At 30.8% G+C, this 21172-nt stretch overlaps 1 protein-coding gene across 1 annotated transcript in view; it reads right to left on the bottom strand.

Moving 5' to 3' along the window:
* The window catches only part of LOC113378333 (probable nuclear hormone receptor HR3), a 134597-nt gene extending 113648 nt beyond the window's left edge, over positions 1 to 20949 (bottom strand). Inside the window, exon 1 of the mRNA XM_026618873.1 lies at positions 20844 to 20949. Within this exon, the coding sequence (XP_026474658.1) occupies positions 20844 to 20943 (100 nt within the window). The 5' untranslated portion in view covers positions 20944 to 20949. The remainder of the gene's footprint in view (positions 1 to 20843) is intronic.
* Between the last annotated feature and the right edge of the window lie 223 nt (positions 20950 to 21172).

The following is a 21172-nucleotide window of genomic DNA, read 5'->3' as shown; positions in this document are numbered from 1 at the left end:
ACAAAACAAACTGCGAACCTGATTAAATGATGTCATTGCACTCTGTCAAAGCGTTCTTATCGGACAATAAGGTGTTTCCAAGCGTAATGAGAAAAGAATCCGTATATACTTATTTTGTTCAAAATCATGGTTCATAAAATGCGTGGGAATTTTAAGTAGGCAATTGACTCCGCGAAGTTACTGAAAAGCATTATAAATTAATTTGATGAAAATGATACAGGGCATTTGTCAAAAGATCTCGAACGATATTAAATTATTTTTTTATCTCAATTGGACATATAAACCGTCCTGCAGGTCGACGCAGTATACATAACTGTGCAGGTTTTAATTTGTAGAATCAATGGATTTCAAAACATAATAATTAAAAAAAAAAATTTAAAACAAGCCTCTAAACCTCTATCTAAAAATGGATAAAAAGTAATTCCTTTATCCCATTTTATTATTTTCACTCTTTTGCCTCTAGACAGGAATAGTTATGCCTGCCATTCAAGAGAGAGGTACAGCGATTTAGTTCATAATCACTATTTGATGTAAGAACTTCTGCAGCATGATGACAGTCGCTGAATTATCTGATAAACCGCGTTACATAACACATCTTAACGGGATGTCAAACCATAAAACGGTTAGCAAGTTGATAGCGCTAAGAAAGCCGTACATCGAGAAGGAAATAATTGGATACTTAGTAAATATCTCAGTATCTTGAAATTTTTAGTACAGGCATTAAAATGTATGTGATGTATTCTTTAAAAATACTGACTGCATCATCCATAAAAACATCAGCTACTGACGCATTATGCGGCTTTGGATGGCGACCCATAATTTAACAATATTGCACATATGTTTTAGTTGCAATTGATTTATTGTCGAAAAGTAATAAATATTTCGTAAGAAGAATTAACGATTGCTTTGAAAGTATTAAGAGGAAAAAAGAGAATAGGAAGATAAAGAAAGAGTAAGAGAAAGAAAGTAGTAAGAGAAGAAAGAAAATAGTAAGATAGAGAAAGAGGAAGAAAGTATTAACGGGAAGAAAGAGAATAGTAAGATAGAGAAAGAGAAAAAGGAAGAAAGCATTAAGAGAAGAAAGATAATAAAGAGGAAGAAAGTACTAATAATTCTAATGTAGAGACATGCATTTTAGGCCATTTTAAATCTTCGTAAAAAAGGCAATGAATTTTTATAATATCATCTTTTTTATAATTTCTTTATCAACGTTACAGAAAAAAAATAAAGCAAAAATGTTGGTAATTTTAAAAATTAGCAGTGGTTGAATGGCCACAATTGCAACCCTCCTAGTAATACGTATTGAAAAAAAAATCTAGCATGATGTCGCTATGGTATATAGTATATACTAAAACTTTGTAAGTTAAAAAATGTTTTTTTGACAAAATGGTGACTGTTTGAAAAAAAGATCAATTTCTTGCAAATTTTTTGAGTTTCTCGAATTATTTAAAATTAGTAAAATTGGAAATTTCTGGATGAGGTTAGTATATGTCAGAACTCTATAATGTAGATTTTCCAAAAATTTCAAGCAAAGCGGTCCAGTAGAACTCGAGAAATCGTGGGCATCTTATTAAAAAAGTCAGTTTTGAGAAAAACGCGTTTAAAGTTTTACAAAAAAAAAAAAAAACAGAAGAGGATTATCATGATCAAACAGCTGTATCTCCGAAATTAATTTAAATTTTTAAAAATCCTCTCATTCACATATTCTTGAATATGTTGAACTTTGAAAATATGAAAAAAATAAGAAAAAACTATATTTTTTTAATTTCTCCATTAGAATATCACATTATTCTTACGATTTTTGAATATATAAATAAATAAATATATAAATATACATATAGTGTACAAAAGAAATCATCTTAACAAATAAAGTTTACTCATGTGTTTAAATAAAATTATTTACAAATTCTATTCGTTTTGTTTGGCTTTTAACGGTTAAATCTAACAGTATATTTTCATAGAACGTTAGAATCATGTACAAATTACTCGTTCTCACAGCTATAAATATAATTACACTTATAACTGAATATAAAAATAAGTATAATCAAGTTTTACAAGTCGTCGTAAGATATATTTATGTTCACGCAAAACGTAATTCGCGATTGTAAATGTTTTATTTATCGAACAACAGTATGTTGAGTTACACACATGATTTCATGTTAAAGCATTTCGTAAAAAAACTATAAAGACATGCTCTTGGATCTCATGTGGGTGTGGGCGGGAGTGTAACAACGGTGCAATACTCGAAGGAAAGATTCGTCTTCAATTCAGGAAAACATTTCATAAGGTTAAGATAACTTTTTCAACGCAACGTTAAGATGAAGTGTACATTCAAGTGAGCAACCGGTTCGTGAATATGAATACACGAAATAAATGTGAAGATGAATTGAATACACTTGCTGTTTGAATAAACACAGTAATGTAAAGATCAAATCCGTTAAGTCACTAATAATCAAAGTAACGAAGGTGTATTGTTTCGAAATGAATAATGTACATACCCATTAAATGAACATACTAGAATAGAACTGACTACTCGTAAGTTATTATCTTTCCGTGCGTAAGTTATAATAATCGCAAAAATATCCAAAATGACAATTTTTCCATATCTTTACGTATCAAAGATTTCTGAACATTTTGGCATACCTTAGAAAAATTTGTATGTGTGCGTGTTTATATGTATGTATGGATACACATTTTTGTCGACAACTTCGAGAGCGCGGATCAACCGATTTGAATGATTCAAACAACATTCGATTTCTATTGATGGGGAGACATGCTGATTAGTGTTTAGCAAAAACAGGTGCAGTCGTTTTGGAAATACGGTAAAAAAAAACAAAAATGAAATAAAACAAAGCGTCTAATTTGAATGAGTTTCAAAATTTTCAAAAAAATTCAAAATTCTCCAAATGATCTAATTTTTCCAGAAGCTTTCAGAAATCTGCCTTTATACATTGACTTTATGTAAAAATCAATGTATTTAAGTCAAATAAAGCAAATTTTCAAATTAAAAATTTTAAAAAATCTGCCTTTATACACGTTGCCATGTACCCCTAATTATTCTTTAAAATTGAAATCTCATAAAGCGAATTGCATTGAAATACTCTTTGTCTCGTGATATTCTCAATTCATAAAGCTTAGCAGTTATGAAACAAGTCAATTGTTGAAATATGTATACATATATGGCTATAAAAGCTGCAAAATTTTAAAGAATAACTAAAGGTCTCAAAGAAAATCTCTGGAAGCTCTAAAATATTCAAAAATTTCAAAAATTCTCCAAATGATCTAATTTTTCCAGAAGCTTCCATAAATATGCCTTAAGGGGGCGTCCATTAAACACGTAAAGTTTTTAGGGGAAAGGGGGAGTTTGACAAAAAATCACGATATATCACGTGGGGGAGGGAGGGTATATTAAGTTGTGTATTTATTTTTTAACTAGCTTTTTTTTAAAGTTCAAACATTTGCAAAAAAAAATTGAAAATTTGTACAGTTTTTTCACGTAACTAAAAATATACGTTATGTTTGATGGGGGAGGGGGGGTAATTTTGAATATCACCATGGATCACCAAGGAGAAGGGGGGTCCAACTCGCTCACGTGATTAATGGACGCCCCCTAAGGTATGAGACCATGCACCACTAGTTGTTCTTTAAAATTCTAAAACCGTTAGAAAGCCATATATATTTCAACAATCTAATTCATCACTGTTAAGCTTTATAAATTGAGAATATCACGAAGCAAAGAGTATTTTCAACGGACTTCGCAATACCCAGTCCAATATTTCAATATTTTTAGGCAGCAAAGGTTAACGGAAAACTACAAGACAACATCGAAGAAATGTTGGTAGCTGTATCAGCCAATTATCAAGCAGTTCACCATAAATCAGTTCAAATCTGACACAACGATATTAGTACGCTTCATCAAATGCACAAAGTCCGTCCGGAGCAGCACAGATTTCGCAGTGTGTAACTCCTACGAACCGGGGTGAGATATATAGATACGTCGCTAGATGTGACATATTGTACGACGACGGTGCGTTGTTACGTCGTTCGTCGCGGCGGTGTCGCGTCCGATTTTCCGAGCCTGTGTCTGTCTGGCACTCATTCGCTGACCCAGTTTTCGTTCTAACTAAGCGCATGAGACGATCGCTCGTGCATTTCCGATGGATGCGTTCGGCGCGGTACGACGTCGCCGTGTGATGTTTGTGCGATGTGTGTGCGATGTTTGAGCTATGTGAAAAACCGATCGACGGAAAGAAGGAAGAAGGAAAGAGGATCCGCTATCCGTTCAGTCCGCTATCCGCTATCCGCTACGTTGCGACGACGGAACTTGACTCTATTCGCCCCACGACCCACGAGGCGACCGACTTCATAGCCGTTCATTATGTCAGCGAGCTTATGATCAGTGCTTGCATGTATAAAAATCTTTGTGATTGCTAAATCGCTTAATGTAGAAAAAATCACCGGGACTAGTTGAAACAAAACCCTAGGGCTAGTTGTAACATACAAGAATGGTACTTTAACTTGTTTCAATCAATTTAGACTTACAAATGTTGTCACTTTCTAACTGGGTTATTTTGACTCAATTTTATAAAAGACTAGCTAACCGGGCGAACTCCGTTTCACCACCAGATTGTTTTACTTTATGTAACATTTCGTTTGGTGATTAAAAGATGAAGAAAAAAATTGCTTGCTGTTGAAATTTAATAAAAATTTGCACAATACACGTGATTGATTTGATGGTTTCCAATTAAAATGTTAGGAAACGAATAATATTTTTTACACAATTTCACAGTGAACACAATGCCGGTTTGTCACATGAAATTAAGTGAGTAGAGAACAATGAGTAGCTGTCAAACAAATGAGTAGCAGTCAAACTAAAATATTAGTCTGTAGTACATGCTAAGTATCAGAGATGACGCTGTATGTGAAAAAAAACAAGTGTTTTTCGCTTTTCTGTTGTAATCTTTCTTCAATTTTCTTTGCTATAAACCTCACGGAGCCCGAGACCTCTCCAACGAATGCAAAATCGTAGAAATCGGTTCGTGCGTTCTAAAGTTATTTCGTCAGGAAGAAAAACCCGACTTATTTTTATATAATAGATAAAGTAATAAATTTAGAGACAAAATAATAAAGCTAGCCAAATTCAACTTCTCAAATTCTTCAGACACCAGTTCCAAAAAGATTGAAAAATATTGCTGTGATTGCTAAATTTTTTAAATGGTATTCTTAATTATTGAAAAAAAATCACACCTGGGGTTAGTTGAAACAAAACGCTTGGGCTAGTTGTAATATATAAGAATGGTATTGTCTGATATGTAGTAAAGGTTATACAACAAATTCGAGTGAAAAAGAATGCATTTCAACTAGTTACAATCCATTTAGACCTCCAAATGTTGCCACTTTAATGCTGTGTTATTTTGACTCAATTTCATAGAACAGGCAGAGTAAACAGTTTATTGACAAAGTAATAAAGCTAACCAGTGCTCAACATTTCCTAAAATAAAAGATCATACAAATTCAACTTCTCAAATTTTTCAGGCACTCAAGAAGATTGAAAAAGAAGTTTCCAATAGACAATATTCAAGAACATTAGCATTACACCTATGAAGAAATAAACAGAATTGTTGAATCACTTATTGAATTGACAACAATTAATATATTAACAAGAAGAAGAAGAAAAAGAAAATAATTAATTATTTTTAGAAATAAGTTAATTTTCCTAATAACCCCTAACCCCCTTTCATATTTTATGAATAGTTCATTCAAATTTTAGAAGACAAAAAAAATATTTTTTGTCTTCATTTTCAGATACATACGTGATATTCCATATCTCACTGTAATTTTTTTAATCAATCACAATATTTTATTCTCAAAGAAGAAGAAACGTTTGACTCCGAAATTACTTTAATACTTCGTTGGTTTCTGCCTAGTAAATCTTAAAGCTGTACAGCCATCTATTGCAGCTATTATATTGTGTGAATGTGTTTTAGCCAGTAGGTAGTCTTAGTTAGTTAGTCCTCATTAATTACTTCTTGCACATTATGCATCCGCAGACCAAGGACATCTTATTGTTAGTCTAATCCGCTCTAAGCAATGTGCAATTCTATTTCAGAATATCGCAGTGAAAATACAATAGGATGAACAAAATAGAATTGGCGAATAATGGACCTATTATCAATTTGAGTTAAAAAAATATATTTAAAAATGCAATTATTTCATATTATAAATTACATAATATGTATTATTAAAACATAAAATTAATGGAAAATTTGAATAGTGTCCCAGTAGGTATTTTTATGCTGGAGCTATCCGAGTTATGTTCATTCTCCTACTAAACAACGTCTAAACTCATTATTATCCAACAATAGAGATCGGTGATACACATGAACAGTTCCATCTGACTTCATAAAATAGTTTAATGCAAATATAAGGACGATAATAAATATAACATGATGTTAGACTAGTAGTTGACACGAAGCTTCGAATATGCGGTATGAATGAATATGTAATGAGTTATCGACAGATATAACTTAAAAATGCAGTGTTTTAATACTATGAATACACCTCCTGAACATCAGGAAATCGCATCAGAACACGAATGAACATTAGGAGTTAAATTCGAAAAAGTTCAAAATTGTCATGTCAGTCATTTGTGTCTGACGCTAAAAAATTCTACGTGAGCCATGTATGACATATGCAACTACAGTATATGGAGGAAAAAAGTTAATACAGAGTATTACTATGCCAGTACTAAAAAAGAGTTTTTCCAGGAATTTTGAATAAAAATTGTTCTGTGATACATTCAGTTTCCTGGATACATTTTTAACTTTCCATAGGGTAAGTTAGAGTAATCGCAAAAAAACGAAAATGAAAATTTTCAAAAATTTCAAGATATAAAAAAACAAATTATTCAATAGGCTTTTTTTTCAAAATTTTCAAATATCTAGCTTTTCAAAGTTTCAAAACATGTTGAAGCTTTTTTAAACATGTTAAAAAAATTTGCCTTAAGCCCTAGTGGCTTTAACCAAATTGTTTAATATAGTTACCATGGTTCACGTGAAATGTTTTTTTAATATTATCGTGGCGGTTAACGTGTTAGAACTCTAGAAAAGGGGTTTTCAATGATCTATGTTCCAAGAATCAAAATTATTTATTCAACTTGCAGCAGGCTGCCGCGCGTTCGCTTTGAGTTCACGGATTGCAGATAGTTATTAAAGATTTTTAGCACATGCAGGAGGGAGAAAATTATAAATCATCGACTATGAACATTGGCTGTAATGATCAGTTATGATGTGGATACATGTACAGATATCCTTGCACCGTGGTATTAGTGCTTAACGTTCAATTCACATGAGCAAGACGTGCATACGATTTTCTATCGGAGATCCTCGGGACATGCGATTCTATTATTAACAACATGCCGTGTATTGCACAAAATACACAGCCGTTGTAGATTTGATGATAAATTTACAAAAACTATTCGAGATGTGTAGTCAATGTATTTAGTTTGAATAATAAATAGGTAAATAACAGTGCAGTGTAGCGTCCTGCCGCGAACTAAACATTTAAACCATAGGTTCCCAAATGGGGTCCTTTTGCTTTTCCATGGATTCCCTGTTTACCCGATATCGATATTTATAAATTTCTAACTGTACTAAAGTTGATTATTAGACATTTGAAGTAAAAACACATGTTACTTTTATGAATCTATTAATTGAATTCAAAATTAGTGGTGCATGGCATCGTGCCTTAAGGCAAAGTGCTGGTACCATAATTTTAAATTTCTAAAAGCTTTTTTTTGATAAATTTGAAACTTTTTGAAAATATTGAATATCTTTAACGTGGATTTTTCTTTTCTTTTCTGTATTTTTTTCAAAGCGATAGCGAAGCGTAGCGTAGCCCTTTTAGAGACAAAACGTCGTAGCGCGTAGGCGCCGCGTTGTAGACATAGTTAAACATTATAAGTCTTCGTAAAGAACCCATACAAATGTGAACAAAATTTGCACCTATTGTTAAAATCTCTATAAAATATCTGATAATTTGATGAGCATATATCTAATGATCATTTTGACCGCCAAATGGCATATTTTTTACTTTTACATTGGATCTCCAAACTGCTGCCTTTCCAAAAATTCAACCAGTTCTGCATTATGTCTATACAAGTGATATGTTTTTTGAATCACTCAAATCGGTCGATTTCTCAAAATTAGCATTTTTTGCTCCGTATCTTCGAAGCGGTAGGAACTGCTTTTGGCAAAAACTAATCAGCACGTCTCTCCGTCAATAACAATCGAATGTTTTTCGCATCATTAAAATCGGTTGATCCGTTCACTACGAAAAAAAATGTATCCGCACATACATACTCACACGCATACATCGATTTTTTGTAAAGTGTGCCAAAATGTTCAGAAACGTAAATATAATAAAAAAATTCATTTTCGATTTTTTGCGATTACTATAACCTACCCTACGGGAAGTTAATAACAGTGGTGTATAAAGCGTCCCGCCGCGAGCTTAACATTTAAATAATCCAAAGCTTGTTATGGCGTAGCAATTACAGGAATGGAAAAACATTAACGAACACCATTAATCAGTCAATAGGCCAACTTAATGAAAATTCTTATTGATGGTTTCCTAGTAATGTTTGTTTGATGTCGGTGAATTTTTCTAGTAGACGTAAAATAGATAGCAATAATAATGACAAGACAGGATAGGCGATACATCCCAACGAACAGAGTGCATGGCCTTATGAGCAATAGCTCATACAACAGAGTATACAACATATCTACTACATACATGTACATATTTACTACATGCATGTATTATATAATACACGCATACACCCACACGAAACTACTACATCTACATCGTGCGATGTAGTTGCGGTAATAACGGCACAAGCGTTTGCAGGCACGCACACATCCCAACGGCGATCATAGGCCGCGCTCGCGATGCTATGTAGCGCTGTAGAACCGCGCTGATCTATGTATAGGTGTTCGTAACTAGGACAAAAGTTGAATACTCTTACCAAGGCCGAACGTACTGCAACTACTAATGCATAGTAATACATACACTCACTATTTGTATTTTTGCGACGACCAACGACGCCACAATAAAATACAACGTTGTACAATAATTCTATGTATGAAGCAGGTCCTATCGTATGTACTAAAGTAAACTCTGTTTCTACTAAAGCTTTATCAAATCTTTCATTGAAACTTTTTTGACGATTCTGATGAAACGACAGATTTTTCTCAAATATTATAGGCCTACGATAAGCATATAAAAAATCATCTCTTAGATTCTAATTAGAATCTATTCTGAAACATCTGTACGTTATGTAGTTTTACGTAGGCAACTAGTGATTACAGTTTACTTAAAAAGAGCGAAAAGTAAAAATTCAGTTACACACACGTAATGAAGAAGGCATGTCCAGCATGTCCGGAGATCTAATTAAAAAAGTTAAAACAATACCATTTGGAGGTCAAAAATAATCATTAGACATATGCACATCAAATTATCAAAAATTTTATAGAAATTTTAATAATAAGTATAAACTTTGTTTATATTTCTATAGATTGCATACCAAGATTTATAATCTGTAAGACAGCAACGCAGCGCTTACGCGCTTCGATATTTTGTTTCTAAAACAGTTATGCAGCACGATTTGAATTTGCATTTTTCCGATCGAAATCGGGGTTCGAACTGACGAACCTCGAACTGTTATTTCGGTTAAAAAAAAAACAAAAAATTTCAAAAAATTCTGAAATAATAAAGATAGATTTACAAAAATTGCTATATTATCAAAATCCAATTTGTCCTAAGTCTTGCATGTTAAAGCTTTTTTAAAAAAATTAATTTTTGGTACGGGAAATTCCATCAATTTGCCTTAACACACGATGCTATGCACCACTGATTTCCATATTGTTTTCTTAACATTTACTGCAAAAATGTAATTTACTGATTTATTCTTCTTGACGGATCAGAGATTTGTTTTATGATGCAATATTTAACATCGCGACACATAGTATTAAACGTTATCATAGTTCACGGTGCATTACTCACACGAACACAAAATTTAGAGAACGAAACACAAATAAAACGATCAAGTGTTTTATCAGGATTATGATTGAGAAAGTTGTTGACTCATTTACACCTCATTATGGTATCATTGTAATGCAAGGTTCTTTTGTTTCAATAAGCCATTACACAGACAATCGAAAGGATGAGAAAAGGCTGCATTTTTCACTATCTAGTATTACTATCTACTATTAGACCTTCGGCTGTAAAATGAACATGCACATAATTGTAATGTTTAATGACTATTTTAATAACCACGTGCCTTATGACAATTTAAAGTTTTAGTTTAGTAAGTGAATTCAGCATTAATGTATATATACTTTCAAATGGTTGACAGACATTGGTATAAACTTGGGATTGTACTAAAAACGACATTTTAGAAAACCGTTTTTCGAATAATACTTTTTGGAAAACCGGTTTCGAGTTTTCGTAAAAAACTATTGGCTCGAATAATTCGAACAAAAAATTTTTACAAAAAATTTCGAGTGATTGGAAGAAAGTTTTGACTGAAATTATTTACTGTTCAATTTCATCGTTAAATTTTTTTTATGCAATTTAGTAGAAAAAATACCAAAATTAAATAACTTTAAAAACAATTATCCCTTGTGAAATATTTCTATAATAGTGAAAAGAAGGACGGCTATTGATTTACAACAGAGTTTTCATCCATCTGATACATTTGGCTACATTTGTCATTTAATTGTTTTTAAATTGTCATTCATACATTGAAAACCGGATTTTAGTAGAAAAAAGCGGTTTTCGAAATCGGTAGTATTATCCTGGTTTAAAACCAGTTAAACCGACAAAGCCAAGTATAAACAACACAAGCGTGCAACAAATACAAGTAGCAGACAATCTTAAAATAGGTCTTTTAGATTATAAGAATTATAAATACTAAACAATACATACATAAATCTTGTCGCATTGTCGAAGTTATAATTCGTAAAGAATATATAGGTAATACAGCCTTAAGGCATAAGCTGAGTTATACTCTAAGGGAAAAATAGTGTGAGAGATTTGCTATTGGCATTGCACATCGCAGTGCTCGAAATGAGCTATTGACAATTGAAAATGGACATCGCAACTACACGTTGTCAGGTTGTCAACAATATCAAGATCGAAAAAGTTATTCATGGTTCATTTCCGTCAATTTTCGAAATCTCTGCCAATAATTAGAAGATTTTGTATTCGTTAAGTCTTTTTTTGGATCCTATAGTTATATATACTTATTGTTCATTTATAGTTGTATATACTTATACTTATAGTTATATATACTTATTGTTCATTTCAGGATAGATGTAAAAATTACTAATAATATAAAAAATGTGTAAAATTAATTGAAGAGTTAAATTTGGATACATTATGGTAAATAATGTGATACTGCACAGTCTAAATAGTAGTTGTCATTAGCGTGAAAAAAAATCTATAGGCCCGAAACCTTAAAGACGGCCCTCCCCCAAATGGTACTTAAATGTCAAAACATGCGCCCGTGGTATATGAATGATAAATAATACACAGTTGGGTATCTCTACACGTTTTCTGCTGCCATTACAGAGCCAAGTGTTTTACATAGCGGCGCATGCAACGTTGGCCTTTTGGCGAGCTCGCATACTTGCCGTTATTTATTCCCGCAGAGGAGACGAGATTCCCGGCATTATGAATTTGTACGCTCCTTCTTTGCGCGGAGGCATTATTATCGGTGGCGGCGACACGAAAGCACATATCCAGTGCAATAAATGTGACGTCACATCGAGTATTTCGTAACGATAGCCGCCGCCCGGTTCGCCCACCGCACGTGATCGACTTCTGTCTCGAAAACGAGATCTCCACTATGACTGAGAACGAGACCTGATTCGAAAACCGAGACCTTCTAAGTACGACACTAATCAGGTTACACTGCGACAAATGACATACGCGAATTTACTACCGAAGAAAAAGCTCCGTTACAGATCACGAGGGTTGGCAGCGATCACGGAGATACTATTATTCTAATTATCGCTTCTTACACTTCTCACCAGATGATCTTAATAAGGAACTGAATTAGCTACGAGATATTTTACTTATTGTTTTCTTGACATTTACTGCACAAGTGTAATTTACTGATATTTATAGTGAGCTGCTATATGTTGGTTTATAAAACAATATGATTAGTTTTAATTAAATTGTGCCATTATTACTTCATGGTGTTGATTATGATATTTGCTCATGCATATACACTAAGTACATTATTACATTCGCAATTATAAATGATACATATGTATATACATACATATATATATATATATATACATACATATATATATATATATATATATATATATACAGAGTATCCCAGAACTCAACGTCAACGGCTAATAATATTGACCATAACAATCATGATTTTTTTTTATCTCACGTAGTTTAAAATTGAAAACTGCAACCTGGAACTTTGTTGAAGAAGTGACCATTTTTTGATTATTGTGATTAATTTTTACGAATTAAGCTTTAGATTTGTAATCATTAATAACATTTCTTTTCCAGAACTCAACGTTAACGAGTGATATTATTGATCAAAACTATCATAAAAAATGATTTTTTGTTCACCTCACGTAGTTTGAAAATTATGAGCTTTTAACTGCAACCTAGAGCTTTTCTGAAAAAGTGGCCATTTTTTTATTATTGTGGTTAATTTTTATGAATTAAGTTTTGGATTTGTATTTGTTAATAACATTTCTAGAACCAGAGCCAAAAATAATAACACTATTGCCCCCAGTGTACAAAAATTAGAAGTTTTTGTTGAACTGTGAACTTAAAATTTTTAGAATTGCTCAACTTTGAGACGCACTAGCAAAAATTTTGACATTTCTAGATTTTTATTTTATTACTCAAATTTTTTCATAATGAAACAATTAATTATTTCACCATTTTGCGATCCTGATTAAATGAGCCATCTTTTGACTAAACTTGCCAACACACTTTTGTTCATTTTTTAAGAGCCTCTCAAATTCAACAGTTTTCAAAAATTTCATAGTTTAACAAAAAGTCCTAATTCTTGAAAACTTAGGACAATTGTGTCATATTTAACTTTGGTCCTAGAAATGCTGTTTACGATTACGAATCCATAGCTTAAATGAAGAAAATTCATAAAAATTAATCACAATAACCGAAAAATCGTCACAATTTGACGAAAGCTCTAGTTTGCACTTAAAAGCTTCTAGTTTTCAAACAACGTTTTATAACTTTTTTTTTTATAATTTTTTGTCAAGACAATTACGATCAATATTATCACCCGGTTTCTACTTGACGTTGAGTTCTGGGATATCCTATATACATATACATATACATGTGTACGCATACATATACCTCGTGTATATTCATAACATATCTATAAATCTTTTTCTATATTAAATTTTTCTCAACATCAAAACTTTCTCATAATGAATTTTAAATTATTCTCCAAATTGCCAAAATATACCGCATAATTCAGACTTTTTTCTGCTATTTAATATCAAGTCATAAGTCGCACGACCGGGCTTACGGGTAAATTACGAATTCATTGCGGCAACTGTAAACTGTGAATAAAATGTGTTTGTTGAATAAAACAACAAAATGCGAGAAGAAGTAGCAGAAGAAGAAGACAGCACAAAAAAAACTGTACGACTGGTCATTCCGGTAGGATTTCAGTGTGGTACCGTTGAATATACCGCTACATGGTAAAGCTTCCCAAACGTTGTTACGGTATTCGTGTTTCTAGTTGCACGACGACTTGCTCATTATAGAACGTCGAGGAAAGAATTCCATTGCTTTGCAATTAAGTCGAATTTTATAAGTTCCAAAGGAAATTCAATATAGACCAAAGGTTCCCAAACTTTCTTGCGTCGTGGACCTCTTGTGAGCTTTGACCATATTTACCCGCTATAGATTTTTTTAGTAAAAAAGTAAAAATAAAACTTGCATGTATACATTTATTAAAACATCAGACTTCTCTTCATGGAGTGAACTCTGTATTATTTATTTTTTTATTCTAACTTTGTTTTTCACTCTTCTATGTAACAATAGTTTATAACATTTCATTGTGTCCTGATTGCTATTTTTAAGGAAATACAAAAAAGAGTCTATTCATTCATCAATTAAATTTAAAATAATATTAAATTAATAAAGTAAGCGAAAGAATCATTAAACCAAACTAAGTAAATGTTTAATTATCATTTTGCAACAATTTTGTAAAGTTTGACATTACATCTCCCGGATTACGATGTTAAGTCTACATTTTTGTTAGATCACTATTTTACAACTATAAGATTGTTTTTTATCTTTAGTATCCAGAAATGCTATGATAGTCTCAAAAAGCGCAAAGAATATTACCAAGCCTTACAATAGGCAGCAAATTTGGTCTTTACATGCGACCAAATCGAATGCTTATTTGTGCTACAACTATATACATATTTATTTTTAAAAGAGTAATATTTAAATATTTTTATCTAATTTTTGGTTCTTTTTATGAATACTGTACTGTTTTTATAAGTACTGTTTTACATGGTACTTGTTTTACATATTTTCGATCTTACGCGGTTTTCGAAAATAAAACTTCTCTAAATAAATTTATTAAGTTTGTATTTAAATGTAATTATAAACACTACTAATTATAAAACTAAACTATGATTTACTAGTTGTACTATCAAAATATTATAATATTTATATAAAATAGGATGGAAACACCCGTTTTATGATCAAAACTAAATTTATTGTGTGTATGAGGTAGTTTGTTTGAAGTATCAAAACAAAAAGCATAATTTTTTTATTTAAAACTTTGTTTTTAATTGGTGTTTTTATATTATTGATAGCAGAAATAGTTTTTTTTATATTTGTTTTAATATTGAAATAATATTGAAATTATTAAATGTGTTTCATAGGGATTTTCGTTTAGCACGATTTTTCCATATACAAGTGTTTTTTTTTAGTTACACGGTTTTTTATGGAAACTAAAATCCGTATAAAATGGGGAATAGGTGTATATGATTTTTTATTATGGATAGCATACTATATAAGATTTAACGTGTTGTATTGTGATTCAATACCGTTTTTTTTTGTAATTTTCATTTCGAGAACCCTAATTTTTCTTTTCGCTGACGTGAAACCCCTGAATGTTGTCAAGGACTCCTGAGGGTCCAATAACTAACAATTAAAGCTTAAGCATAAACAATTTCATCTCCTCATCAAAATTTGGCATAAACCATATTACTATTACTTTTATGCCAAATTCCCTGTCTAAATAGCTCCTTCCATTAAGACTCTTGCACTATCGATACTTTCCATTCTGAACATGTAATGTAGGTAGTGATGATAAACGATGTTCGTATGTTTTTTTATAATCAAAATATTCCACACACACAAAAGTATGATATCCAAAATACAAGTGAAAGCGGCGATTGTAAAATCTATCAATGTTTTTTTACTCACACACAAATATATATATATATATATATATATATATATATATATATATATATATATATATATATATATCCGCAGTTAATTCTTTGTTTATATTTCTTTCTTATTTATTCAAACTACTCAAAGTATAATTTGTCTTACTGTTAGCTCTACAAATCAAAAACATGACTATCTAAATTTTTATCAAACTTTCCAAAATTAAAAAATTTATTTTGATAAAAATTATAGATTTGATTTGTGAGGACAATCTAAATATAATTGAAATGAAAATGAAAATTCTTATCTTACTTTCCATTTTTTATTTAATAGTAGTTTTTGCACCTGAACCACCAGTAAAAATGGAGGCAATTTTTTTTTCAAAAATACGAACTTTCTGACCATTGTCAAAAATTTTTAAAATTTACATATTTTAATGTAACATGATTAAAACATTTATTTTCATATCCACGATTTGATTCAGTACACTCGTAGTGATACTAGATTTGATTTGTCATGACAATCAAAAGTTTATTGAAATGAATAATTCAACATTACTACCAAAATTTTTTAATCAAACATTCCAAAAATGAAATTTTTTCCATTTATTTTGATAAATTGCTATCCACGATTTGATTTATCCTAGATATGTTTTTGCAAATACTTATGGGAAACTGCGATATTAAAACGTGCCATGACATATGGTACATTGCACGGTTTATGATCTGTAGGTATGCGGTCATTTATCATTATAATATACTATATCGATGTTTAATACCACACAAGATCGTATTACTCAACTAGTTTAGATAGTATTTGAACAAGTACTCATTTCATGTAAAACCGGTTTCAGCAAAATTGTAAAACGGAGTTACGTACTTAGCATATATTCCTCCATGAGGATAGATAGAGAGATAAATGTAACACAACGTATTTACAGGATGGTAAAGGGAAATTTATTAATTTAACGATAGCTCATATCCGGACGTCCAATCACTGGATTGGCATTGGATTTAGGCATTCCAAGTGCTACTCAAAATTTGCTGATAATAGAATAGGTGCATATATTCGGTATAACTAGTGCCTTGAGAAAAATTAATGAAACTTTCCCTATCGCAATTTAACATTTATGAAAGCTTTAAATTTAAGATTTTTTGAAAACATTGAAAAGTTTGAAAAAAATAGAAAATTTTAAAATTTAAATTTTTTGAAAAATTTGAATTTTTTTTTTTTTTTTTAATTTTGAAATTTTTTGAGAAAACATAAAATTAGCGAATCGGATTTTTTTATGAGAACAAACTTCTGCTTCGAGAAGTTAATAATAATGACAATAATGATAAATAATAATTATAAGTAGTTTGTGTGGAACATTTTTCTCTGCATAACAGAATTTCAATTTCAATTATGTTGTTGGTTCCGGCAGATCACTTGGCCTTTTTCTCTTAAGTCGTCTAAATAAAAACGTAAAGATATATAAAAAGATTTCATTTTCGATTTTTTGCGATTACTATAACTTGCCCAACGAAAAGTTAAAAAAAAATTACTAAAGCACCTTTAAGGAATAACATTAATTAGCTTTTTATATCATCTGATCAAAAATTGAGATGTGGTACTTTTGGATAAAAATTATTTTTGTATCCAAAGATTTTACCGGTATTTTGTGTTAGAATTCTATTAATAGTTATAGATGTTGAAGGAACAAATTGAATTCGTGAGCAAGAAGTTTTCAGCGGTATATTACGCGATCGTTGTGCGAGAGACAATATGCCGATGACGAAACAGCGCGATCATTGTTTCGTTGCTGGAAAAACTTTCTCAAAAGCAACACAACCTGCATACGAACGTGTCGCGTATTGGCAAGTGTTGTGTATGCAAATTATTTAGCTTTGATATACACGCTGTGTGAACAAATCTAACAAACTTAGAAAATGATACAGTACCTACAGATATTACACCTACAAAACGTCCTTCTGCCCCTTTTCCCTTAAGATAAAAAAGATTTCATTGCTTTTGAGTTGTTAAGAACTTAGAAAATGATAGACACGACAGCTACTTATTATATGTAGAGAATGTTTCCTCACCCTTCCCTTAAATATAAATGCAAACTTCTTGGCAAAGCAGATGAAAATTATATCCCAATGCTTATTGAATGTGATTGTTCTGATCGTCATTCAAAAAAAAACTTCTGTGCTAACAAAATTGTTACAAATTCGTTAAAAGTACATAGTTCATACTTTAAAAATATTGAAATTATATTTTACCTTTTAATTACTACATATTTGTGTTATTAAAATCAACAGATTGTAATTTAATCTTCAAGAATAAAAGATAAACCTGCTGAAGTAACATAATTTTTACTCATTTTTACTAATCACGTGAGGTTTTTGGGGGGAGAGTGGGTTTGGCATAAAAATCACGTGGGAATAGTAATATATAACGTGAATTTAATTTTTACCTAATTTTTCTTTAAAAAATCCAAACATTTAGAAAAAAACAATATTTTTACAATTTTTTCTCTTACACGTGATGTTTGGTGTGGGAGAGGGGGCAATTTTGAATACCACCACGTGTCACCAAGGGGTATGGGGTAATTTTGAATATAACCATGTATCACCAAGGAAGAGTGGGGGTCCAAAAATCTCTGAAAAATCGATCACGTGAAAAATAAACGCCCCCTAAAGTAAAGTTACTTTTCTAAAGAATTATTTTTGTTATTGCTATAGGATCAATATATCCTTATTGTTAGTATGACAAATTATCATAAGAATAAAAATGTATAATTTTTGTAATCTTTTATAATTTATATTAACAGTCATTTTTATTAATAAGCATAAAAAAACAAATGACAATTTTAAATTATTAGAATTATATTTTTATTTTTTTACACTCTGACGTTAATAGAAATTTTATCAACATGGAATACTATATTCAAATTGGAGACAATCGGCTTACTTTGAAAAAATTATACTTATATTCATTGTGATAGAGACAATATTTCTATCAAATTTATTAATTTATTAAAGTAGAATTATCAATATAAATAAAGCTGATGTATTTCATAATCTTTTATTGATCACGGTAGCCCTCACGCCAGGTAAAGATTTTCCGTTTTTTTCCCATAATATATATATATATATATATATATATATATATATATATACAGATTATTAAGATAAAATGTACAGCAATATTTATAAACACTGTTATAATACCCTTGGGTAATAAACTTATAGATTTTAATTACATACTGTAATTCAACCTATTCAATGAAACACATGTTTTTTAAATCTTAAAAAATCTAAATCTTTTATATGAATCTTGGCGCAATATTTAAATCTTGGCCCATATTACCAATATTGCGCCATTATTGGCTGGAGCTTGTCTTAACAATATTGAACAATGTGGGAAATACGTGGAAAAAAGAAGTTTTTTGTGTTGTCATACTTGTATATAAATATATATATATATATATATATACATTTAAAATATCGATCATATATAAATAATAATGACTTTGTGTAATTTACATCAATATGAAGATTAAAGTTATCTGTAAAAATACACGAACAAAAATAGACAAATGATTAGAGACATTTTGTCTACATAATAATATCACCACAAAAATATCCATTTATCTAAACTTTCTATTAATAAATTATCTTTGTTGAATGATTCCAATTACTATAATAAGCAGCGTTTTGTCAATTTAATATAGAAAAGTTGTGTGACAAATGCTGATATATCGGTAAGTGATGATGCGATAAAAATTTAATTTATTGCTTATTTATAATTATGTTTTTTAAATTATTTTTTCATGATAGTTGGTTTTTCATTACGCACGCGAAAGCGAGCGCTTAATGAAGTATCAACAATTATGAAAAATGTATTTGAAACTCGTTAAGCATTAATACTAAAAAAAGTGCTTATAAATTTGTTATAAACACCTTATACATAAAAACATATTACCAAGTCTTACGCGAGTGTTCACAAACATTTAATAACGTGTTGTTAATCATTCGGTTTCAGAATTAGCTTTCTTTTGGTGAGTTCCCCAAAGACAATCGCCGCGCTCGAGCTGTATATATAATTAATAAAATAGTGAACGAACAGATTTTTGTTATTGATATGAGCTCGCATAATTAATTTTTTACACTCGAATATGTCAGTAAATGATTCGCATAGTAATATTTGCGAGATCGGGACACGAGAATGTAACAATTCCTAATATAAAAATTGTTTTAGATGCGAACCCGTTCCGGGTCAATGGCCGAAATTTCAGTTACGAAACGGCTGCTTCAGCTTTCGCAAGTAAAAAAGTACGGTTTCTATTCATAGACTCATGGTTTTGATATTGTTTATATACGTGAATTTTTATATACGTTTTTACTGATGTGTATGCACCGCTACTAATAATAGTTTAGTCGCGGTTGATAATACTAAGATATAGAAACCTATTTGTTTGTTTATTATTTTAATTTTATTTGATTATTTATATACTGAAACGGGGCAAGATTTTCAATAGGATCTTGAATAATATTAAAATGTCCCGCAGGCCGACGCAGTATACAGAAGTCCGCAAGTCCGTCATTTTTGACATCTAATATAAAATGGTTCTATCATCAATTTACGGTTTGCGTTATTATTATCTAATCACACCTGGGGTTAGTTAAAACAAAACCTTGGGGCTAATTGTAACAAACAAGTTTAATATATAGATTCAAGTGAATAATGTATAGTTTGAAATTGTTTTACAGGAGACATATCTTTTATTTGTATTAATTGTAGTTTACGTTGATTTATGATAAGAATTTCTATGACAGGAGACACTATTTGTATTAATCATAGTTTACGTTGATATGGAAAGAATTACTTAGCATCATTTCAATTTTCGTGGAAAGAAGCAAAAATAAATTATCTGAAGCCCCAAACACGGGGCAAGTAGTACCAACGCACTTTTTCTATTTTTACTTGCTTTAGTAGAGGAATCGATACTGCATCAATCTAGCTTTACTTTGTTTAAATATAATTAGCGCATTTCAAAATATATTAATTTAAAAAAAATGTTACAACAAGCCCCAAGCTCCCCTATATATATCGTATACTGTCAACTGCAGTTTAACTACCAAGATCATAAACGGCAGCTTTGAAGCAGTCACTAAAGTTATGACCATTAACTAAAGTAATGTTGTAATGACCAATTTAATACCCGAATATAAATAGTCCATATATATTTATTATCCTTTCCATACTCTATATGCCCTAAGATTTATTTTATAACAGAAAGATCTATTCATTTTATTCAGAATTTATAACTCAATAACGTTAAACCAAGAGCTTCCACAAGATATGGTAATTACCTTTGATAGATCCACTAGGCGTATGGGCTTGCTGAGCCTGAGAATTCGACTGCTGAGCCTGTTCAATTTTAGAGGTAACACTGTTCCACATTTCAAACATTTTGTCACTATGATATGTCTCACAAACAAGCAAACACATTAACAGATAATTTATATAATCCTAGACTGTTATTTTATTTCAATAATATTCTTCATAATTGCCACTGAAAATGGAATTAATTTATTATATTGGTATCTAGTAATGTAAAACATCACACATTCACATTCTTATAAAACATTACGTGCGGTCGGCGAAATTATGATGTGGACTTTCTAAAGAATTTTGACTC

This window comes from Ctenocephalides felis, unplaced genomic scaffold (genome assembly GCF_003426905.1).
Source record: "Ctenocephalides felis isolate EL2017-DRISC unplaced genomic scaffold, ASM342690v1 CF-g0.4_SCAFFOLD_01886, whole genome shotgun sequence".
Classification (NCBI taxonomy): domain Eukaryota; kingdom Metazoa; phylum Arthropoda; class Insecta; order Siphonaptera; family Pulicidae; genus Ctenocephalides; species Ctenocephalides felis.
Note: the sequence above shows the minus strand (reverse complement) of the source record. Positions and strands in the feature narration are given on the sequence as shown.